This window comes from Phaseolus vulgaris, chromosome 9 (assembly GCF_000499845.2).
Source record: "Phaseolus vulgaris cultivar G19833 chromosome 9, P. vulgaris v2.0, whole genome shotgun sequence".
In the NCBI taxonomy this organism is placed as follows: domain Eukaryota; kingdom Viridiplantae; phylum Streptophyta; class Magnoliopsida; order Fabales; family Fabaceae; genus Phaseolus; species Phaseolus vulgaris.
This window is the reverse complement of record NC_023751.2, coordinates 13,109,594-13,131,158: the sequence shown is the minus strand read 5'-3', so window position 1 is coordinate 13,131,158 and position 21,565 is coordinate 13,109,594. Positions and strand designations below refer to the sequence as shown.

Genomic DNA, 21,565 nt, shown 5'->3' with positions numbered 1-21,565 from the left:
TTCTTGTATTTTGCAGAAGATTTGCTTCCAATTCTGTTTCTAAGATATTGTAGATTTTATTTTCTCTTTTTTCTCCTCAGAATTTGTTTTCTGTTTTGGTTCAAGAAGCAACTTGGACTTTTGCATATTTGGCCCATTCACAAAGGTAGATGCTTCCTCCGAATAATTTACTCTAAAAACACAAAATTAACAATAATAATAGTTAAGGCCCAAATAAACCCAATTATAAGAATATTAATTAAAACAATGGATTTATTTATTATTATAGTCCAATAATCTATGAATAAGGCTAGTGAGTGTGAATAAATATATGCTCATCAACCACTAAGTTATGATAAGACCTATAAACTTTCGAATTAAGACTGCTATTGTGAAGAGAGGGTTGAAGTTTCTTCGTGAACTCATTAGTTTGTGCTTATAGGTCTTATTTAATACAATATATTATTTTAGTTTGTTTAGTTAGATAACAACAACAAAAATTCTTGTACTCATTTCTTTTAATATGTTTAACTTTGAAATACAAATTTCAATGTAACCTGCTCTAGTTAGATATTTCAAGTTCAACATTCATTTGGCTTTTTTATGCTACCTGTTGTAGAGTTTGCTATTTTTATTTTACTTCTTATAAAATCACTATCTTTAATTTTTGCTTGTCAAGGAGGAATTTAGCATTTTACTTGGAAAAAATGAATTGGTGTTTTCTTTGGGTTTGTTGGTGAATTAAATTAGGTTATTTTTGGTAAGGATCCATTTAACTACAATTAACAGTGCCGACAACATTAAATTGTTTCTATATCTTATCCATGCATTTATAATCTTTTATAACAACAATGCTTCCACTAAGAAATAGTAGTAACTGATTCTTTTTCAGACAATGTTCTCAAACCAAAACCCACTACACAACCAGTATTGTGTATACATGAAATAAACATTTGGACCAATAATTGTGCTACTAGTTAATTTAAAGAGTAGTTTATGCTTCTAGCTAATTTAGGAGTACATAGGTCATGCACTAATGATGTAAGGTGTTACTGTTCATCCCATTACAAATTAGTATGTATAATAATGCTAGACTATGACAAAAACTATAACCTAATTTAAACTAAAACATCTGACAAAAGTGCAATGTGGTGGATTTCCAGGTATAACAAACTCACAAATCACAATGCCTCATCAATTAGTCAATGGGTTGAGTATCTTCCAGGTTGTGTAAAAGAAGGGGCTGCAAAGGATACTAGAAAAATTAAGGTTGGTATACACTTGTCCACTTGTTCTTAACATGATCAAATTAAGCTATTATATGCCATAAAAGAAGGTCTATGCATGCAGGTGAACTTCCTTGGAAACATCTATTGGAAGGACTTTGTACTTGTTTTCTTTGTGTGGCTCGCAATTATCTTATAGATTACCAAAATAATTTTATTTTCTGTAGAATTACAAGAATTTGCATTGCATTCCTCCTTTTTTTTCTGGCGTAATCATTTCAACTAACCATTCAAAGGGGTTAACTTTTGGCAGAATCTTGTAGTTTCCTATTCAGTCACATACTTGATACTTCTTTTGTCACAGGTAAACCAATTATCACTTCTTTTTTTGTTGTGCCAAATAGCAATGGATGTGCATAAGAGGCTAAGATCTATTATATAATTGAACCAACTACTTTTATTTTGTTATTTTCTTAATGTATCTGAAAAGTATAGTGAATAATTACTCTATCTTATTCACTGTTGTTGCCACATAAATTAACAAAATCCTTCCTCACTGTTGCAACACATTCTTTGCCCTCTTATTGCTACTTTAAAACCTTATGCCCAATTTTCTTTCTCTGCAGATTCTAGCATCATCATAAAAAGGTTCTCATTGAAGTAGCTTCTCCAAAGCAAGTTTGATAATCCAATTCTGTTTTTAGTACCAACCTCACCGTCTACTAAATTATTTTGTTAACCCATTTGTTGTGATTTAAACATGTCCTATACACCAGATACCTTCCCTTCAACATTGCTAACCACCCAGACTAACTCCCCTGCACCGCCACATGAAAAACCTGCTTTACATAAATTATTTGACATTTATTACTCTAGCTTTTTCATTGTTACTAGATGCTTTTAATTCTATAATTGTGGTATCTTCTAACTAATGTCATTATACCATTATGCCATTGTACCCTAAGTTTGCAAGTTTAACTCTAATTAATAGAGGAAAAACCTAGCGTACAGTGGTCGTCTCAATTTTTTTTATATGTACTTTAGGTCAATGTTGGAGTCCTCCATCACCAACAAGTCCAAAACAATTGAAGTAAAAGTGCCACTGTCAATTCTTCCATCATCAAACTCAGTACCATAACACCAATTTTTTATTATTTTTCACAATTTCAGATGAGACAACTTTTTTCCTGGTCGTTTTTTAGTTTTAGAGAAATAAGTTTCAAATGTTGCATATGATAAGAAATGACTAAGACATAAAAGAATTATTAAAATATATGGAGTACGTAGTTCAGTAAAAATAATCTCTTATAATTCTAAAATAATTTTTAAAAAAAACATGAAAATAGACTAAAGATGATTCCATTGAGTAAAAACAAATAGCAAATCTTTTCAAGTGTCTGATTTTGCAGGGAGGAAATCTAAAGGATTAAGGCTAGTAATCCAAATATCAGACACAAGGAGGCTTTCAGCTCCGCAACCAAAAACGTGAGTTTAACCTTAATCACTACATTCATCAATATATATATCATTTTGTGATCCACACAGACAAGTGCATGCTGCAATTTTCTATATTTTTCATGTTTTTTGGAGCCACTTGTGTCAATTCAACTACCTTGGTTAACACCATTAGGTGTTAACTTCACATATGCTTTGTTTGTACACACTAAATATTGCTTTTCATCTGTAACATTGTTTACCCTTAACTGCACTTGTGATGTGTGCTTTTCATAATTGAATGTCCACACATGTAATATTCCATGTTAATCATTTTTAGATCAATCTTGATCATGTCTTAATTGAGAGTATCCAGATTCGAATACTAATTAATAATTAATTGAGTTTAAATAGAAATAAAATAGATTTCTTTTATCACTTTCATATCTTCTAAATACACTTTGTACAACTTCTTTATACACTAATTTCACTTCTATTCTTTTACGCATTCTAATGCTCTTGTTGACACATGTTTTTTTTTTAACTTTCATGTTAGGTTTGCTTTATTTTTATCAAACAATTCCATTTAGATATGGATAAGTCTTGGATTAACATGCCTCGAAATACATGTCAGTACATGGATGGATTGAATAAATATTTGGACTTTGCATTTGCTAATAAGAGCGTTGAGGGTAAGATAATTTGCCCATGTCCAAAATGCAATCTTAAAAAATGGCAAACTCGAGAAGCAACACATGAGCACTTGATTCTTCATCCTTTTTCAAAAGGTTATACATTCTGGCTTTTACATGGCGAGACAAGTTTTGTACAAAATACGAATGAAACACCTCCAGTTTTCCAATCAAATGAGCATAAAGTTTCTGGTAATGATCTCATACGTGTCATGGTTAATGACGCATTCAAAAAAAAATTCTATGATGATAACGTGGAGGATGATGAGAATATGCGTCCTAGATCAAGTGAAATGATGCCTGATGAATAAATAAATTGATGCAAATACTTTAATAAACATAGATAAATAAATACAATAGATGCAAATAATTGTGGTTTAAAAAACACATTAATGCCTAAATGGTAAATGAATAAAAAAAAACAAATTTTCATAATTTTGAAACCTATGGTATTTTTTAAGGAGGTTCTAAAACATTTTATGGAGGTTTTGAAACCTATGATATTTTACATAGGTTTTGAAACCTATGGTATTTTATGGGAGTTTTGAAACCCATGGTATTTTACGGAGGTTTGAAACCCATGGTATTTTATGGAGGTTTTGAAACCCATGGTATTTTACTGAGGTTTTGAAACCTATGGTATTTTACGGAGGTTTTGAAACCCATGGTATTTTACGGAGGTTCTTAAACCCATGGTATTTAACAAGGATTTCTAAAGGCTTTTCCTGAGGTTTAAAAAACCTCCGAGGAACACATTCCCCATAGATGATTTACCGGAGAAAACTACAACCATGGGTAAATGACTTAATGGAGGTTTTAACCCTAGATAATGTAAAAATAAACCTTCGTTAAAACCATTTTTTCTTATAGTGATTGACTTCACAGTTAATCTTTTACACTTTTAAATGAAGGTAAAATATGCATATATATATATATATATATATATATATATATATATATATATATATATATATATATATCATACATCTAAACTGTGAAAGCTGGAATAAAAAATAAAATATCAAGAAGAATCACAACATCTCACAAAAAAAATACATTCTTATGAGTATCTAGGATTATGTTCACATTGAAAAACACATTATCAAAGTAAACATTATCATAAAATTTTAAAAGATTAATTCCCTTTACTTAAAACATATGTAACTAAAAATCAAAAGAACTTTTATTACGATTTTAATGGGACCACAATAAAGATAAATAAAAATAATAATAAACAGTAAAACCAATAAAAAATAAATTAAAATAAGTACAATATCATCCTATTTATTTGGTTCTTCTTTTATTACTATCACACTGTCTTTCAAATATATCGAGGGCTAAGCATGGGATGGGTGAAACAAACAAATGCACTTGATGAGGCCCATATCAAACTCAAAAATGGGCTTGGCCCGTTATCACATTTCTCTGTTGTTGTTTTTTTTTTTTTTGACTTATCTTCTTTTCATTTCAATAAAATATGGTAGTGAGCGAAAGTATAAAAACGCTTTGAGAAAAGTTTTGTTGATACAATGAAATAATATATATATATATATATATATATATATATGACACTTATATATAATAATATAATCATATTTTTAAATCAAAAAATAAAATAAAAATAATATTAATTTATTAAGGTGTGAAATGTTAAAGGTGTTAATATATCAGAAAAAAAAATTCAGTGTCGAAACTTCCACCGTGAACATTTACAAAATCAACTTTACACATATAAATATAATTTTACTTTTATTTATTGAATAAAAGGTGTAAAAATCACTATTTTTCTTAAATAACTCCTATAAAACACGTTTTTAATCAAAATTCGTCCAACAATATTTACTGTGTTTATACTAGTAATGAAGTATATTACACCAAAAATATGATGACTGATATTGTGTTAACTTTTTACTTAACTCCTGATAATTTTTGTCAGTAAGAGATACATTTTATATTTTTTAAATTACTACTACTACTACTATTTATTAATGTCTTATTTTATTTAAATTTGAGTTTAAAATAAGTTATTTATTTTTAAATTATGATGTTTAATATTATTTAAAATTTAAACTAATTTATATTATTTTTTATAAACACATTATTATTATATTCAAAGTAAATTTTATTATGTAATTATGTTATAATATTTGGATTTGAATTAAATTCCTCTTTTATATTTCTAAATATTTTTCTTTATTTAAAACATACAAAATAATTTTATTTCTAGAACAGAATAGCTGCAAATGAAAATATTTAATTTTTATAATAGTTAAAATACTAAATATAATATATGAGTAAATCTATATTATGTAATGTATTTTCTTTATAATAAATATTTTTGCATTTTATTTTTAAAAAAGTATTTAATCAAAATAACTATAACTTAAAAAGTATTATTATCATTAAACTCAATTTTGAATTAAACTAAATTTTGTTATTATAATAAAAATGCTATTTTAAATCTAAATATTGTTACTATTTCAATTGTGTGAGTCCGCATTTGTTTTTTTAAATGATTTTTATATTTAGACTGATCTATCCACAACTCATGTTACTAAGTCCTGTCCAATTTCTTATATTAAAGTATATTATTTAATGGATTCAGTAAATGATTATAGAATAAATATATGTCAATGAATATCAATATAATTGTATACTCCATATAACTTACAGGACAATTGGAATTCATACATTGTTGAGCTAACTTAATTCATTATATATTTAAATAATTTGGATTGAAACTAAATGAAAATTCATATTACCTAAAAAACTATTTTAAATTTTTATACATCCAAATCCAAATAATTGTATTGAATCAAAATTCATATTTTTAAAGGAAGATAGTTTAGATATTTAAAAATGGTCTGATACTGATTTTGAAATATATTTTTTTTCAAAATTGACTGTAAGTTTAAAATATTTTAAAATATAAAAATTACTAATGGAGACAAATTTATTTAGCATAGTAATAATAAGTTATATACTCTACTTTAATCACATATTTTTCACAATCACAACACCAATAAATTCTAATTTTGATAATATTTAATATTTGTAAATATTTAATTTATAAAAAAATTAATTATAAATCTATATTAAAATTGAAAATAAAATATTTCTGAAGTAAATATTTAAAAAAAAAATACTTATATGATTATATTTGTCGGATCAAATTTTAAAAGTATTTATGAAAAGTTAATATTATTATTTATAAAAAATAATTTTAAAATTAGGGTGACATGAGCAACATTTTGGAATAATGCAGATGATGTTTTATGGGAGATGATTCATTGCACTGTATAATAATTAATAATAGAGGTACAAATAGACAAAGTGACAATGAAGTCATCTTTAGTTAAATCAACAAACGACACCGTACAGTATCATCAGATTGCGTCACCCACGTGCCAAGCTAAGCATTTGATTGCGTCACCCACATGCAACCCTAAATTCTGAATGATATCTTTTTAATAAGAACGTAAACTAAAATACGAATTTCGTATTTGAGTATTTTACGAAAATAAATTAGTAATTCAAAACACGTTTGATAAATATCAGTTGAACGCCGACACGCATTAATGACAAAGCATTGGATCCACGCAAAGGCGTAGAATAATGTTAAAAACTAGAGTTTTTTTTTTCTCAAAAATGGTGTAATATGAATGTGAAATTTCTGGGTAAATGCGTGTAACATTTCTGGTGTAACATTTTTTTTTTAAATTTTCGTAACAAGTAACTTGTGCACATGTTTTCCAGGACCTTATCGGCATGTTTGTATCTAGACGATGATAAAGAAAGTGTAATACAAGTTAAAAAAATGAATAAATAAATGAATAAATACATAAAAAAAAATGCAATTTTTTTTAAAATTTTCTCTTTTTCCATGAAGAGGTTTGCGAAGAAGAAATTTGCGAATAAGTTTACATTATCATTTTGAAAAATAATTAATAAATTATATACTAATTATATATATGCAAATTTTATTTTAATATATATATAACATTTATAATTTATTTATTAACCATTAATATTAATTTTCATATTATAATAAAATAAATAATAAATAAAAGATTAATTTAAATTATTAATACATATTTTTATTAAATTTAATATTAATTTTATTTTAATTTAATCTATATTTTTAAATTCTTTTATCAAATTTATAAACTTACATACATTTTAAAAAAATAAAAATTATTTCACAATATCACACTAATTGTAGCATACCTATATTTTCCCACATCTAAAAACTAAAATCTATATAAAATATTAAAAAGAAAATATAAACATAATACAAATATGTCCACCACTCTTTCTTAAAATGTTACAAAACATATCTCTCTTCATAAAACTTTAATATCTACACAAAATTAAAACAAATATTCAAATTTCAACTAAAATAATTTCATCATCCAGCTTCTCGAGGAGCTCAATCACTTGTAACATCATATGCTCCCGTGTAATTACACGATCATCACAGATAAGAAACAACACAAACAAATAACAGGGTAAGCTAGCTATATAAAACAAAATTCTATATAATTTCAATTTGAAATTAGTAAACATAAATCATTAAGTTTCATACAATTTCTCAAGTCATCAAGTGTCACACAAATTCTCAAATCATCAAGTGTCTATTAAAATTCAATATTCATCTTTCACATGTCAAATTTTCACTGACTCATATCACATAGACACTTGACTCTACTTCCTGAAGACTCGTGCGTTAACTTAGACTCAGAGATCGACACCTGTCATACTAAAACACTGTGAAATCCACACAACTATGCACATAAATAATCTCAATATCATCTCTCTCCTACCATGACAGGGTTAACTCATATAACAGGTCAAATTAGTTATCTTTCAAACAACTTACCCATCCATATGAACCTCCTTCGACTCTCACCTGAATAACTTCATCTATATGATTTCATTATCTCGGTAGAGTCAGAATATCTCCTTCTAGACGAATCCCTAGTCAATGCACATCCTAAAAAAATCTTAACACGGTATTTTCTTTCCTGAAAATACTATGTTTTGATCTTACTTTCACATCATTGCACACTTCATTTAACACATCAATATACCATTCAATCATAACATATATTTTAAACTTTCTAACAATCCAAATATATCCAAAAAGTTATTTAACAATAGTAATCCAAAATAAACTATGCTAAAATAATAATAATATCAATATCCATATATGTATACAAAATTTTGGATTGATCGAAAATATTTTAGGTTGATCTAAATGACACTAGAGAGCACCAAATTTTTTGAATTAATCGAAAATATTTTAGGTTGATCTAAATGACACAAGAGAGCACCAGAAATTTTGGATTGATCAAAAATATTTTAGGTTGATCTAAATGACACCAGAGAGCACCAGAAATTTTGGATTGATCGAAAATATTTTAGGTTGATCTAAATGACACCAGAGAGCACTAAAAATTTTGGATTGGTCGAAAATATTTTAGGTTGATCTAAATGACACCAGAGAGCACAAAAATTTTGGATTGATCGAAAATATTTTAGGTTGATCTAAATGACACCAGAGAGCACCAAAAATTTTGGATTGGTCGAAAATATTTTAGGTTGATCTAAATTACACCAGATAGCACACAAAATAACAAAGTCTATGTTATAGCTGAAATTACTCTAAATCAACATCAAACAACCCATACTTAACAACATTATAATTGTATAACAACAACCATATATCAATTTCACATTCAAATCTCAATCAATTTGAGCATCACCCTCACATCCAGATCTTCTAGCCTAATGTTCTATTGGAAATTAAGGCTAGCTTTCCTTACCTGAAAATTAGCATATATTCGCTAAGAGCTCCAAATCCACCAAAAACTTAAAGGTAACATAATCTGCACCATAGAGTCCTAATAAAAAATCTAACTATATCATTATGACTCTGAGCTAACAGAGATTAACCCTGAATCTAAAAAGGTCACATGCAAAGCAAAGACAAAAACAACCTAACAAGTTCAAAATTTGACTCAAGGAGAGGAGAAAAATGAACTTACTATATTAGAGATTATGATCGGGCAGTCTTGTAGTACTCACTGTCAGGAGTCTGATGATGGACTCTGATCGTCGAACTGATGAGCGAGGAAGTCAGAATCTTATAGAGAAAGGAGAGGGAAAGAAAAGAACTTTATAGAAATATGGTGGTTCTTTTTAAAATGAAACATGAATAACAGAATTTCTATTTATATGCTCTTTTAAATTTAATAATAAAATATTCATGTGTCATTTTAATTTTACCACTTCTACTCTAAGACTATTTTTCTCAATCCTTACACTAATTACAAATTTTAACAAACTGTACTCACAAATCTACTCTAAAATACCTCAATCTAAACCATATCATTTTTTTCTTAAATCATTTTAATTCACTTCCTCAAATTTTGTTTTCAATCCAAACACACCCTACAAGAAAAACGTGTTTAAAATTAAATAATTATTAATCCCAAATACGAGTTTAGTTAAAAATACATATAAATTGTGTTGGAGTCATATTTATTACGGCACACTTTTAATATTTTATTCATAATTTTTTTTCCACAACTTCACTGTTATCGGTACTCATACTTAATATTTATGTTTCTCTTACAAAGTTATTTATATTAAAATCGTTTTTGACATAAATAATTTTAAAATATTAACTTTTTTACAGAAAAATCGTGAACTTCAAACACATTTTTTCTTATACAGTCCCCTCCTAAAGCGCATAAGCAAGTACACGACTTAGCTATTATGAAAATAAATAAAAAAAATATTTTACATATTTTAAGAATTTCATCTACACATTACACCAATTTAAAAAAAAAACTAAAAATACCAAATAATACCATTTATTAATCCTACCTTCAATGTTTAAAGTTCTTTCTAAAAAACTAATAATTTTTTATAACTTTAACAAAAAATATCATATATAGATCTAATAAATATATAAACTAATTAAAATTAAGTAAAATACATAAATAATAAAGAAAATAATATTAATTTAAAATTTGAAATAAGAATTAAAGAATTAAATGGACGCGAATCAATTACGTTTGTTTGTAGTGATTATTGTTGATTTGCGCTGGCGGATTGGAAGGGAGAGGTGGGTTTGTTCCCCCTAACCAATGAGTAGAAAGAAATTAAAGTTTATTGAATTACCATTTTGTCCTACCATTCTAAAGCATAAATTTGATATTATTCTATTATGTCAATGATGAGACCATACTAAAAGTTTCATTCAAGGTGCTGAGAGACCTTTACTATGTCTTTTCTCTTTGTTGTCAATGTCACTGTTCTCCTTCCTCAATCATATTGCTTTTTATCAAAATTATAATACTTCATTATTACATTTAATTTAAATCTTTAACTTTTGGTTAGATTTTAAATAGTTATAAAAAAATAAAATTTATATTATTAAGCATATAATATAAAGTTATAATTATTAAGCATGGGGTTGTGTTTGATATTTATTTCTTTTTAACATTAAATTAAATTCTCCCAATCAATGGTATATAGAAATTAAGGAAAACACAGTTAATATAATATTATGTTATTGTATAATTTAGCAGTAAGTAGGGGCGTTTTGGTAAATGATAATATAACCTAATTACTTTTAATTTTTTTTCTTTCATACCAATCAAATGTATTATAATTTTTTACTCATTTCAACTTAATTTAAATGATCTCGTTTTTTTTATTCACTCTGCCTTTTTTTTTCATCCTCATCTCAATCCAAAAAAAAAAATAGATGAACGAATAATATTTATCTTTTCTTAAACACTCTTAAATAATCCTAAAAACCAATAATTTATGGAAGAAGAAGTAAAAATTATAATTATAATAAAGTATTCACACGCAAAGTTATAATAAATGATCGATATAAGTATTCGGAATTTAGAAATTATAATAATTTTCACGATTAACATGAAATTATAATAAAAGACAGTTATGTTTACAAAATAGTATTTAATGATTTAATTAATTATTATTATAAAGTAATTTATCGTGACAATACATAAGGTAACTGATGACGGTATACTTATTTCCGATTTTTTAAACTTTAAGGAGTAAAATTATAGTGAAAAACGTGTAACGTAGGGGTTGATTAACAGAAAATGCATGAATTTAAATTATTTAAATGTAAAACTTAAAGTATTTATTATTACTACTGAAGGAATGAATCAACATGTAAGGAAGTTATTCTAAAATAATTACAAATTTTGAATTGAAATCTTACAAATACAATTCTATTGAAATTTATGTAATTTGTAGAAAGAATTGCGTACTCTATAAAGATTTTATTAAGTTTGACTATAAGTGAGTTATATGATTATTAATAAATTATACATCCTTGCACATGTTTATTGATAAACTAATTTATTAAAAATTTAGGATTTGAGAGTAAAAACCTTAGTTATTAATTACATATCAATTTAAAAATTATTTAATAATAATAGACCAAAAATTTATTTAGTCCCTAAAATGATCTTTAATTTAGTCACAATAGTAATTAATATTTTTGTTTTTAAAATTAATTTTTATTTTATAATTTTCTTGTAGTGATTGGTGGAATTTGAGGAAAACAAATCTTTGGAAACCAGCATTTTGCTTAGTTATGATTTGTTGGGAAAGTAACATTTTGAAAATAAAAATGAATGAGAAAGTGAAGCTAATAGAATTGTGTTTAGGGTTTATGAGCATACGTAATAAAATTGGGGCATTGGAAGCAATAATAGGAAGGAATAAAACTTTGGTTAATGGCCGGAACCATGACATGTGACTTCCACTTTATGGGACATATGCTAAGTAATGAAGTTAGATCCACAAGATTTCTTTATTCCATAAATTTAGAGATTGAGACATAGACAGATTTAAATGGAAGAGTATCGAACATGAGATGTGTCGAAATTTAGAACTTGTAAAATCAACCACTAATCAAAAGTCCTACGATTGAACCCACTCACTGTCAAATCCATTAAAGCTCAGTGCAATGCATTCATTCGATGGTAGTTATATTATCACCAAATTATTATTATTTTTTTGTTTAAAAGTTGTTTTTAAAAGCATTATGTTTTGAGTTGGGTAGTACACCAAAGGGTTGTTTAGGAATCGTTGTGTTTAAGGCTGGAAAGGACCATATTGTTTCAAATTTATTGAGTTTGTTTTGGTTCAAATGTGCAAAAATGAAGGGAAGGACTATGTGGACTTCATTCTTCATTCTCACGCTTAGAAAAGAGAAGAAAAGTAATGAATGAGGGAGAAAGACATGGTCGGATAAAACAAAATCCTAAAATGCCTTTTACTTTTACATCTGAAAATGTTTTACATGCCTAACTTATTTTAAACATTGCTATTCTTGAACCTCTGCCTCTACCTCAAACTTTGACTTGCTCTTCGTGTGTTTCTACTTCAGCTTGTACTCATATTCTGGATTCAACAACTTCCTCACTTCTCTTCGACTCAAAACTGATTTATGTAACCCTAAAGCGCATGCTCATTACATGCATGCAGTGAAACAACATAATTAATATTCATTCAACTCCTTTTCTGCTACAAATTTAAGTTTTTATGGCAATGAAACAATTAGGTCTTTTTTTTTTTTACATAAATATACACTTTATGTGTACTAGTTTTTGGCTTCTACTTAGTTTATTTTTAGCACTTAATGATTGAAAAATATTTTGTTTATTATTTTGCAAAAAATATACGTAATGAGTGAGGAAAAGTTTAATATATTGAAATTCAATTCACTTTGAACTCATAATATTTTTAATTCAATAGATAAAGAGTTAATTAATGTCAAAGACAATGATAAAATAATTTCGAATACATATTTGTCATCAAATGTTTTCATTTATGTTGAATTAACGGATGTAATTTTTTTATAATTTTGACCGATGTTTTTGTTTCGCTTATGTTAGTTTTTATGTTTAATTTTTAGATTGATATTTATTTAAATCATGTGGATTTATATGGAAAGGATATACAGTGGATCAAATGTTTTGATAGACTACTTTCATTATTTTTTTTCATATAAAAAATAAAATATCCTTTAAACACTATTATATATTTATTTATTTACTTATTACTGATAAAAAAGCATATTCATAATTAATTATCATTTATGAATCTTATGAAATATAATAGCTTGTATTTAGAATATCATTTCATTATTCACATTTTCTAATTCCATATATTCACATTTTCTAATTTGAGCATTTAAATTAAAGTAATATATCATGTAATAACATTATCATCTTTGCATAAAAACTAACTGTCCTCTCTTTATTATTTTTTTTCAAATCAATTAGTCATAGTTATAAATTTTTTACATATTTATCATCTCTTTCTACTTTCTTTCCTTCTGTTCAAATAAACTCATTTTTCATTTTTTTTTCAATCTTCACTTTCTATCAATCCCATCAAAACAAAAAAAATTTGTTAAGAGTAGGTGATGAAAAGTGAGAATAAAAGAGAAAAGAAACCAATTGAATCAGAGTTGAAAGCGAAGTTCTTTGAATCGAGTAAAAAAGAGTAAGAAAAGTATTTAAATTTTAAACTTAAAAGATAAATTTCTCTCCATAACTTCCAATTTTTTTGACATGGGATAAATATATTTGGATTATATATTCTTAAAATGATGTAGATGAAGATGATTTGGCATATTTAACTCATGTTACAAGATAACTGTATTTAAATATTAACAATTCATATAACACTCCAAAAAAATTGAAGTGCCTCTTCATTAATTAATATAAAACCAATGTGGCCATGAAAAATCCACGTCATATAATGAAAGCTTTAACTTCAAAACTCCTATTTCATATTTTTCATTTTGTTGGATCTGTACCATTAACTTTGTTATAGGAAATATTTAAATTGCGATGAGTGGAATCTGGAGATATAAAAATAATTATTATTTTTTAAAATAGAGTTATTAATCATTTTAAAATATATTTTATGGCACAATTAAATGTTTAGTTTTAGATTTTAATTAAGGTGTTTTCGGTGGACTCTTCCTTCTCTGATTAGTGCCTTGAATTCGTATTCATTAAAAGTTTTTGTTAATTTATAAATCGTGAAGACCAATGTTATTTGTGTAGATAGTTGGTGACAAAATTATAAATTTTTATTTTTTTTAATCTTTATTCTGTATAAAGATTAAAGTACTCGTAAAGTAAGTCGCATTTATTTATTTTTGTCGATAAAAAATAGAAAAAAAATAATAATATTAAAGAACAAACATCATAAACAAAATAAAAAAATAATTTTAAGGAATCAATTAAAGGCATCCTGGGCCCTTCCTGGCACCTCTTCCCTGCAACGCTTCTGCGCCACCATTCTTAGCAAGAAAGAAAGGAGCATCACACAGCCTATTGTTGCCAAGAAAGAAACGAGCACTATGCCTCGCATCAATAAGGAGAATTAGGTTAGTTATTAAAAAAAATATTATATATTGTTTTATTCTGAAATTAGTACTTATTTAAAATTTATACCAAAATTTAATTTAACAATTTAGAATTAAGATTAGTATTTATATGGAAACATAAATTTAAGTTAAAATTTTTATAACTATGATTAATATTTATATATGAATATATTTCTATTAATGTATATGTTGAAGATATTGGTTTTTTATGTTTATTTTTAAGTTAAAAATTTAGAACAAGATTAATATTTATATGAATATATTTGTATTCATTTATAAGTTGAATATATTATTTTTGGTTCAAACAGTGTTCCATCCTTATGTTTATTTTAAATTTTAGAAGTTAATATTTTAAGGATTAATTATGTTATCAATATTTTACTGTTGTAGTTTACTGTCTCTGATAGTCAAACTGATGAGTGAGGAGGTCAAAATATTAAAGAGAAGGGAGAGAAAAAGAAAAAAGAAGTTTTAGAGAGATGATGATTAGTTTAACAAGATTTTCTATTTATAATTTTTTTTTAAATAATAAAATATTCAGGTGTCATTTAAAATATAATACTTATACTCTAAGATTATTTTCTAAATCCTTACACTCATCACCTGAAAGAGATTCAAAACAATCTAACAAGACTAAATCTTGAGAAACAAGTTTACAAGTAATCTGTTTGATAACTAATTTATTTATGACTTGTTGCATTAATTACATATTTGAAATGAGAGAGTCTTAATATGAAGCTGAGATTTTCATGAGGCGAAAACCTTTTTTATTTGTAACAAAACATTTGATTCATGAACATAATATTCCAAATATACCAGCAAAAATCTCCCATCCTTAACTAGCCTCTATATCTTCCGCCAAATTCTTAAATTTTTAATCAATCAGAGATCCACTCTTCAACAAGGATATCAAAATCAATAGTATTTCCCACCACTTCAACCAACCATGCCTTAAAATATGTTATACTTATATGTGATGAAATTAATAAATTGTTTGATTGAATTATTAGAAATGTTAGAAATTCACAAGTTTGAATTAGAGAGTTTTTTTACCACATCCACACGACGTCAAAGAGAATTTTTTTTGTTTACTCGGTTTTTGTTATAAAAATATAAAGTACGTTATATTTATCAATACTAAAATTGATAAATTGTTTAATTGTGTCAGTAAAAATTGAATTTCACACATGATAATAAGGAATGTTTGTCTGTTCACCAAATTAACCTCTTTCATGGAATTTAAAGGCACTTAAAGGTAAAGTGTCTTCTTTTAATTGGATTTTTTATTCACAAAAAGTTATAAACATCACTGCTTACTGAAGGAACTCAAACCTATTGCCATGCAGAAGATCACTTGTTGACAAAAGAGAGGGGGCTATAGGGGCCATGGTCCCCTATTTTATTTTAAATGTATTAAATTATTAAAACAGTTATGACTCCTAAAAGAATTATAAACTAAATTAATGGAAAATGATATAAAAAAATGAATATGTTAATAAAAAAAATGTCGATATAATTGGTAACATGACATGATTTTATAGAAAAAAAATAAGGAGAAATTATAATTGTTAAATGAATGTTCGTGGGTTGAAGTGTTATATAACACGTCATCACAACACATTTTCTTCGCATACTCTTATTTCGTATCAATTAATATCTTCTCAAACCAAATTTCTGGCTGCTTTTTTATATCTAAGATGGCATAAATGTATCTTACGAAATTAAAATAATAAAATGGCAGAGCAAGAGCAAGAAGAATTTCAAAGATTGAGAGTGATTTTACAATTAGAATGATGAAGAAATTGAAATGATTATTTACTTTTGATTGATGTTGCTAAACACAAGGGTAAAAAGCTTGATCACGCGCTCTCTTGTCTCCCCACTCATTTTGTTTCAAAGTATAAATGATATTGTAGTAACTAGTAATAATTTATTGGTGTTCTTTGGTCAGGCTCCTTATTTTCTAAAGTCTCACAACCACTACTAGTTCGAGTCTAAAGATCTCGTATCCATGCGTGCATCAATCAAAGTTGATGTTTTCCATATATGTAGTTAAATAAAAACACACATTAGAATATGAGTATGCAATGCATCTTGTCAAACATTAATAGTTAGAATTACTAAAAAAATAAAAGCAGGAGTGAGTTAGTTTTTATAGAGGAATCAGCACATTTGAACAGAAAAAGAAGTCGAATCTTTTGTTTGACGAATCCAAATAGCGTAACACATACATATGAAACTAGTAACTTTACAAACATTTCTGGGGTTGTGGATTTGATAGTCATAATACAAAAGAGGGTATATAGAATGGTATCTGCATAAAGGGCGCGTGGGAGCGATTGTAGAAAATGAGAAAGAAACAGTAGTAGTTTTTTGTTGATGTAAGGAAGCACGATTTAGGGTGTGATTTATAAAATAAAGAGAGCCTCAAACTGGGTTCCACCTATTATAATCCATCCATCCACTTGTCTGCGCTTTTCTTTGTCATGCTTTGAGATTCACACATAAATATAACACCAACACTCTCTTTCTTCTTCTCTTCTTCTATTCTTCTACTGCACCACTGTGCTGAGGGAATGCAAGCCATAGAGGAAGTGAGTCCCACCATGAGCAGCAACAACTCCTCCTCCTCCTCACTTTCCATGGACCTAGACGATTCCACCGAGACTCGGATCCAACGCCTCATATCCGAGCATCCAGTCATCATCTTCACCCGATCCTCCTGCTGCATGTGTCATGTCATGAAGAAGCTCTTGGCCACCATCGGTGTTCATCCCGCCGTCATCGAATTAGATGACAACGAGATCGTCGCTCTTCCCCTCCCCAACGTCGTCGCTCCGGCAGCCTTCATCGGCGGCACCTGCATCGGTGGCCTTGAATCTCTGGTTGCCCTCCATGTCAGTGGCCACCTCATCCCTAAACTCGTTCAAGTCGGTGCTCTCTGGGTATAATCCACCACACACTTTCAATATTCCTACACTACATACCATTGTCTCATTCCTCTCCTCAGTTAATCTTTATATATGCTATGCAATTGCTAGCTAGTACCTACCCTACCTAGCTAGTATTAGTATTATTATTATCATTATCTCTTCCAAAACGAACAAAAAAACATGGCTAATTGTATAATTTAGGGTTGTGAAATGAAGAAATGAAATCTGAATTTGTGTTTGTGTTTGTGTTTTGGGTGTTGTTATTGAAACTTGCATAACAGAATTTGGGTGAGGGAGTTCTGCTTTGACTCTCTGGGGTTCGGTGGATCCCAATGTAAAAGAAAGAAAGTGTACAGGAATGACATTCATGACCATGGCATTGTGTGATAATAACAATAACATTAATTTGTCTTCAATGCGCTATCGGGTAGATTGATCGAGTCCGTAGATTGGTCCCATTGACAATTATCAAGAAATCGGGTCCGTTGATTGGACAGTGAATTTGTCAATTTGCTTCGAGAATCCTAAGCTTATCTGTTTCTGGATCTCTTCTTCTCTTTTACCTTGTATGTAAATTTATTAATTTCTAGGTTAAAATTATGACACTTTGTTTTTTATATACCTAGTATACTTTTTATCTTTCTTCATTATCCTCTTCTTTGTTGGGATCACAAATAATAATGGCAACCTGGTTTTCATTGGGTAAGTGGGACCTAACACACATACTATCTAAGTGAGACATGATATGATAGCCTTTCTCCTTGTCCCTTATAGAGTTAAGTCCTTAACTAGCAACATTTCTCACAACCCAAAGTAGTGGTACTTTAGTAAAGAATATCATGAATACCATATAATTTCATTCATCAAATTATTAAATCCATGTATCTTCACTTATTACAAACAAATTAATTAATAATACTTTATCATTTACTTCTCAAAGTATCATCATCCTCTTATAAACAAACATCAATTCCTCATCAAATATTGATCATAAACTTATATATATTTTATCATTTAAAATAGAATTTGTGTAAATTTGTGCATAAACCATTGACTATTTACAACTAGTATAAAATATTGCATGAAATTGAAACCCGAAACCCTTTAAAAGATACTGTATTTGTATCAGACTTTCAGGAGTATTATTATGTGTAAGTCCTTTAAATCACATGCATTCTTTTCTCTTTTTCTCTTTTTCTTTAGTTGTACTAATACTTTTCCTCCAAATACCGAATACACGTTAATGTTGTGAAATTTCTTATCTTTATTTTTTCTCAAATCAGAAAAATTTAGCAAATAAATTAAAAATTAAATTTTTTATCTTCTGAAACCTACCTTTTTTTTAATTATTGTTACTACTAACGCAAACACTCACATTTATTTTATCATAATATATTAATTTAATGAATTATATTAATTTTAAATTTAAATAATTTTTTATGCATAATTTATAGTTTAAGTAAAAAACCTTTTTAGAGAAAGAAAATGAAATAGAAAAAAATATTATAAATTATTATTGTGTATAGTTAATTTAAGTGAATGAATAATTATTCTTATTGTTTTTTCTTTTATTATCATACATGCAATGCAATAATATTTTTTGAATCTTGATTATATATACATAAAAAAGATTGTCTAAGAAGAATTAAATTAAATTTATTTAGTTTTATATGTTGAAAGAAATTGGATTTTAACTATATATAGGTTTAAAAATATTTGATGCATACAAAAACGCTTAATCCTTTATATTTTCATTGCAAAATATCTCATTATATTGAGTCTAGAAATTAATACCTTTCTTTTAAAAATAAAACTACTCTTGAACAGCAGAATCTTATTTTTATTCATTTTTTACTTATGCCAAAAATCTCACATTAAAAACTAATCAGTTAAGGAAAAAACTAAACATGATACAGTTTATTGCCCCTATACAAAAGCAGCAAAAAAATATAAATATATTCAAAGTTAGAACAGAGGTAGGATGTCAAATTATTTACATCATACCAAGGAACTAGAATGTGTTTGGTTACATCCTTGCATTCACGGTCTTAAACTTTAAGGTCTAACCTTTCAAAGTTTAAAACACATAAACTTTCATCAGAATTTAGTTAGAATCATCACTGCAATAGCTATGCCAACATAACCACGGTTTCATTTTTTCAACATAAAGAAGATGACTTAATTAGAAAAGTTATATGAAATTATTAACTTATTTATATATATTATTATAGTCATACAATTCCATGTATATAACTGCTTGATTCAAACTAATTATTAATATAATCCAGAAAACAGTACTATGAAAACCAATTAATCATCAATAACTCTGGTACAATAGTTGGTATCACACCATACAGATTTAGGAAAACAAACAAATAGTGGTAGGATCCTTTCCCAATTAAGGAAAACCAAGAAGGTAGTAGATGATAATTAAGGGTAACTGTCCTAAATCCCAACCCCACTACCCACCATGTGATTATGTGATCCAATTATTTCTCCTTTGAGTTGGGAAAAGACAGAAGATGATGACATCAACAACATCAACCACTGCAACTACAACAAAATACAGCAACAATCCAAGAGTGTCTGAGTGCGTCTTTCACTTTCTAAATTTTTTGCTTTCTATAATGCAAATTCAGACGTGGCAAGCATGCTGTGGTTTTTTTATTTAAAATATGGTGGATCTTAGTAGAATCTTAGAACCTCAGGTAAGCATAATGATTCCATCTGATACAGAAGTATGGAATTGGAGGAGCCACAATAATATTATTGAAGATATCATTGAAGGTTTTAAAATGCAACATGCTTACAATGCATATACAAACACAATTGGGTGGACGGGAAAATGGCAAAACGCATTTGCTTTAGGCAGCTGAAGTCATAATCAAATGCTCCATTATGCTTGGGCTTTAGGTATTGCAATCTCTTCTCAAAACATAGTTCAACATCAAAAAACCTCTTTAATTATTTTATGGTTGTGAAGTAACACCAGCTCATATAAACACATCTTTTTTTTAGCAAAGTGGGGGTGATATTTATTTTAACTTTATTCATGTATAGAGACTCTTTGATGGAATTCTCACCTTCCCTTTTATACTTTTTCATCTCATCTTGTCTGCATAGGTAAATAGTTAGATATAATATGAAAGATCACTTTATTGTTGATAGTAATGTGTTATGTGTACATTTCAGTTTCTTATTTTGTGTGTGTTTAGTTTAATGATTGAACTTTCAGATTAACTCATGTGAAAATAGAAGTTAATGAAAGTAGTTTTAGTGTGAGAAGAGACATTATTCCCTTAATTGAGTTTTAGGACTTTGAAGAAGTAATCTTTAATTTTCAGTTCAAAAATACTGTGTTAGAGTGTAACAGGTATTGTATAAAATCAGATGGGGTAGATGGAAGGCACTCAAGTGAGGAACTGTTCTCCAAAGTCTAGACATCAGAATAAGATTAAAATAAACCTGGTTTTCTGGATGGTCTCCAAATTCTTTATAGTTTAGCAGCCAATTGTTAGTTTTCATCTAGTGAGTTATCAAAATGAAGTTGTAACTATTTGTTAAAAAAAAAACTCCCAAAAGAGCAGAAGATATTGCTTGGAAATTCTGTGCTTGAGAAGAATATACCCAACTCTGAAAAGGTTACAGGATTTTCTTAACTCTGCTTCAGTGCTTCCAAAGCAGATTTTGGGTGTGGTTTGTTGCTTAATGCGTCACTTAGGTGTGCAATCTTTGCACGCTACATATATCAAAAGCATTTAATAACTTTAAGTTATTTTTCATTATTTTAGTGACTTCTTGTCACTTTGGAAATTCTAGGCTATCTCACTCAGGTTACGTCAT

The 21,565-nt window shown here is 27.6% G+C and overlaps 1 protein-coding gene across 1 annotated transcript; it reads left to right on the top strand.

Moving 5' to 3' along the window:
* The first annotated feature begins 17,214 nt into the window (after positions 1-17,214).
* LOC137821966 (glutaredoxin-C10-like) lies at positions 17,215-17,960 on the top strand. Its single transcript, XM_068626791.1, has one exon. The coding sequence runs from the start codon at positions 17,366-17,368 to the stop codon at positions 17,738-17,740; it is 375 nt and encodes a 124-aa protein (XP_068482892.1). The 5' UTR covers positions 17,215-17,365; the 3' UTR covers positions 17,741-17,960.
* Positions 17,961-21,565: the final 3,605 nt, after the last annotated feature.

What these genes read in the sequence shown, in the direction of transcription:
- LOC137821966 (XM_068626791.1), top strand. Translation starts at nt 17,366, where the DNA reads ATGCAAGCCATAGAGGAAGTGAGTCCCACCATGAGCAGCAACAACTCC.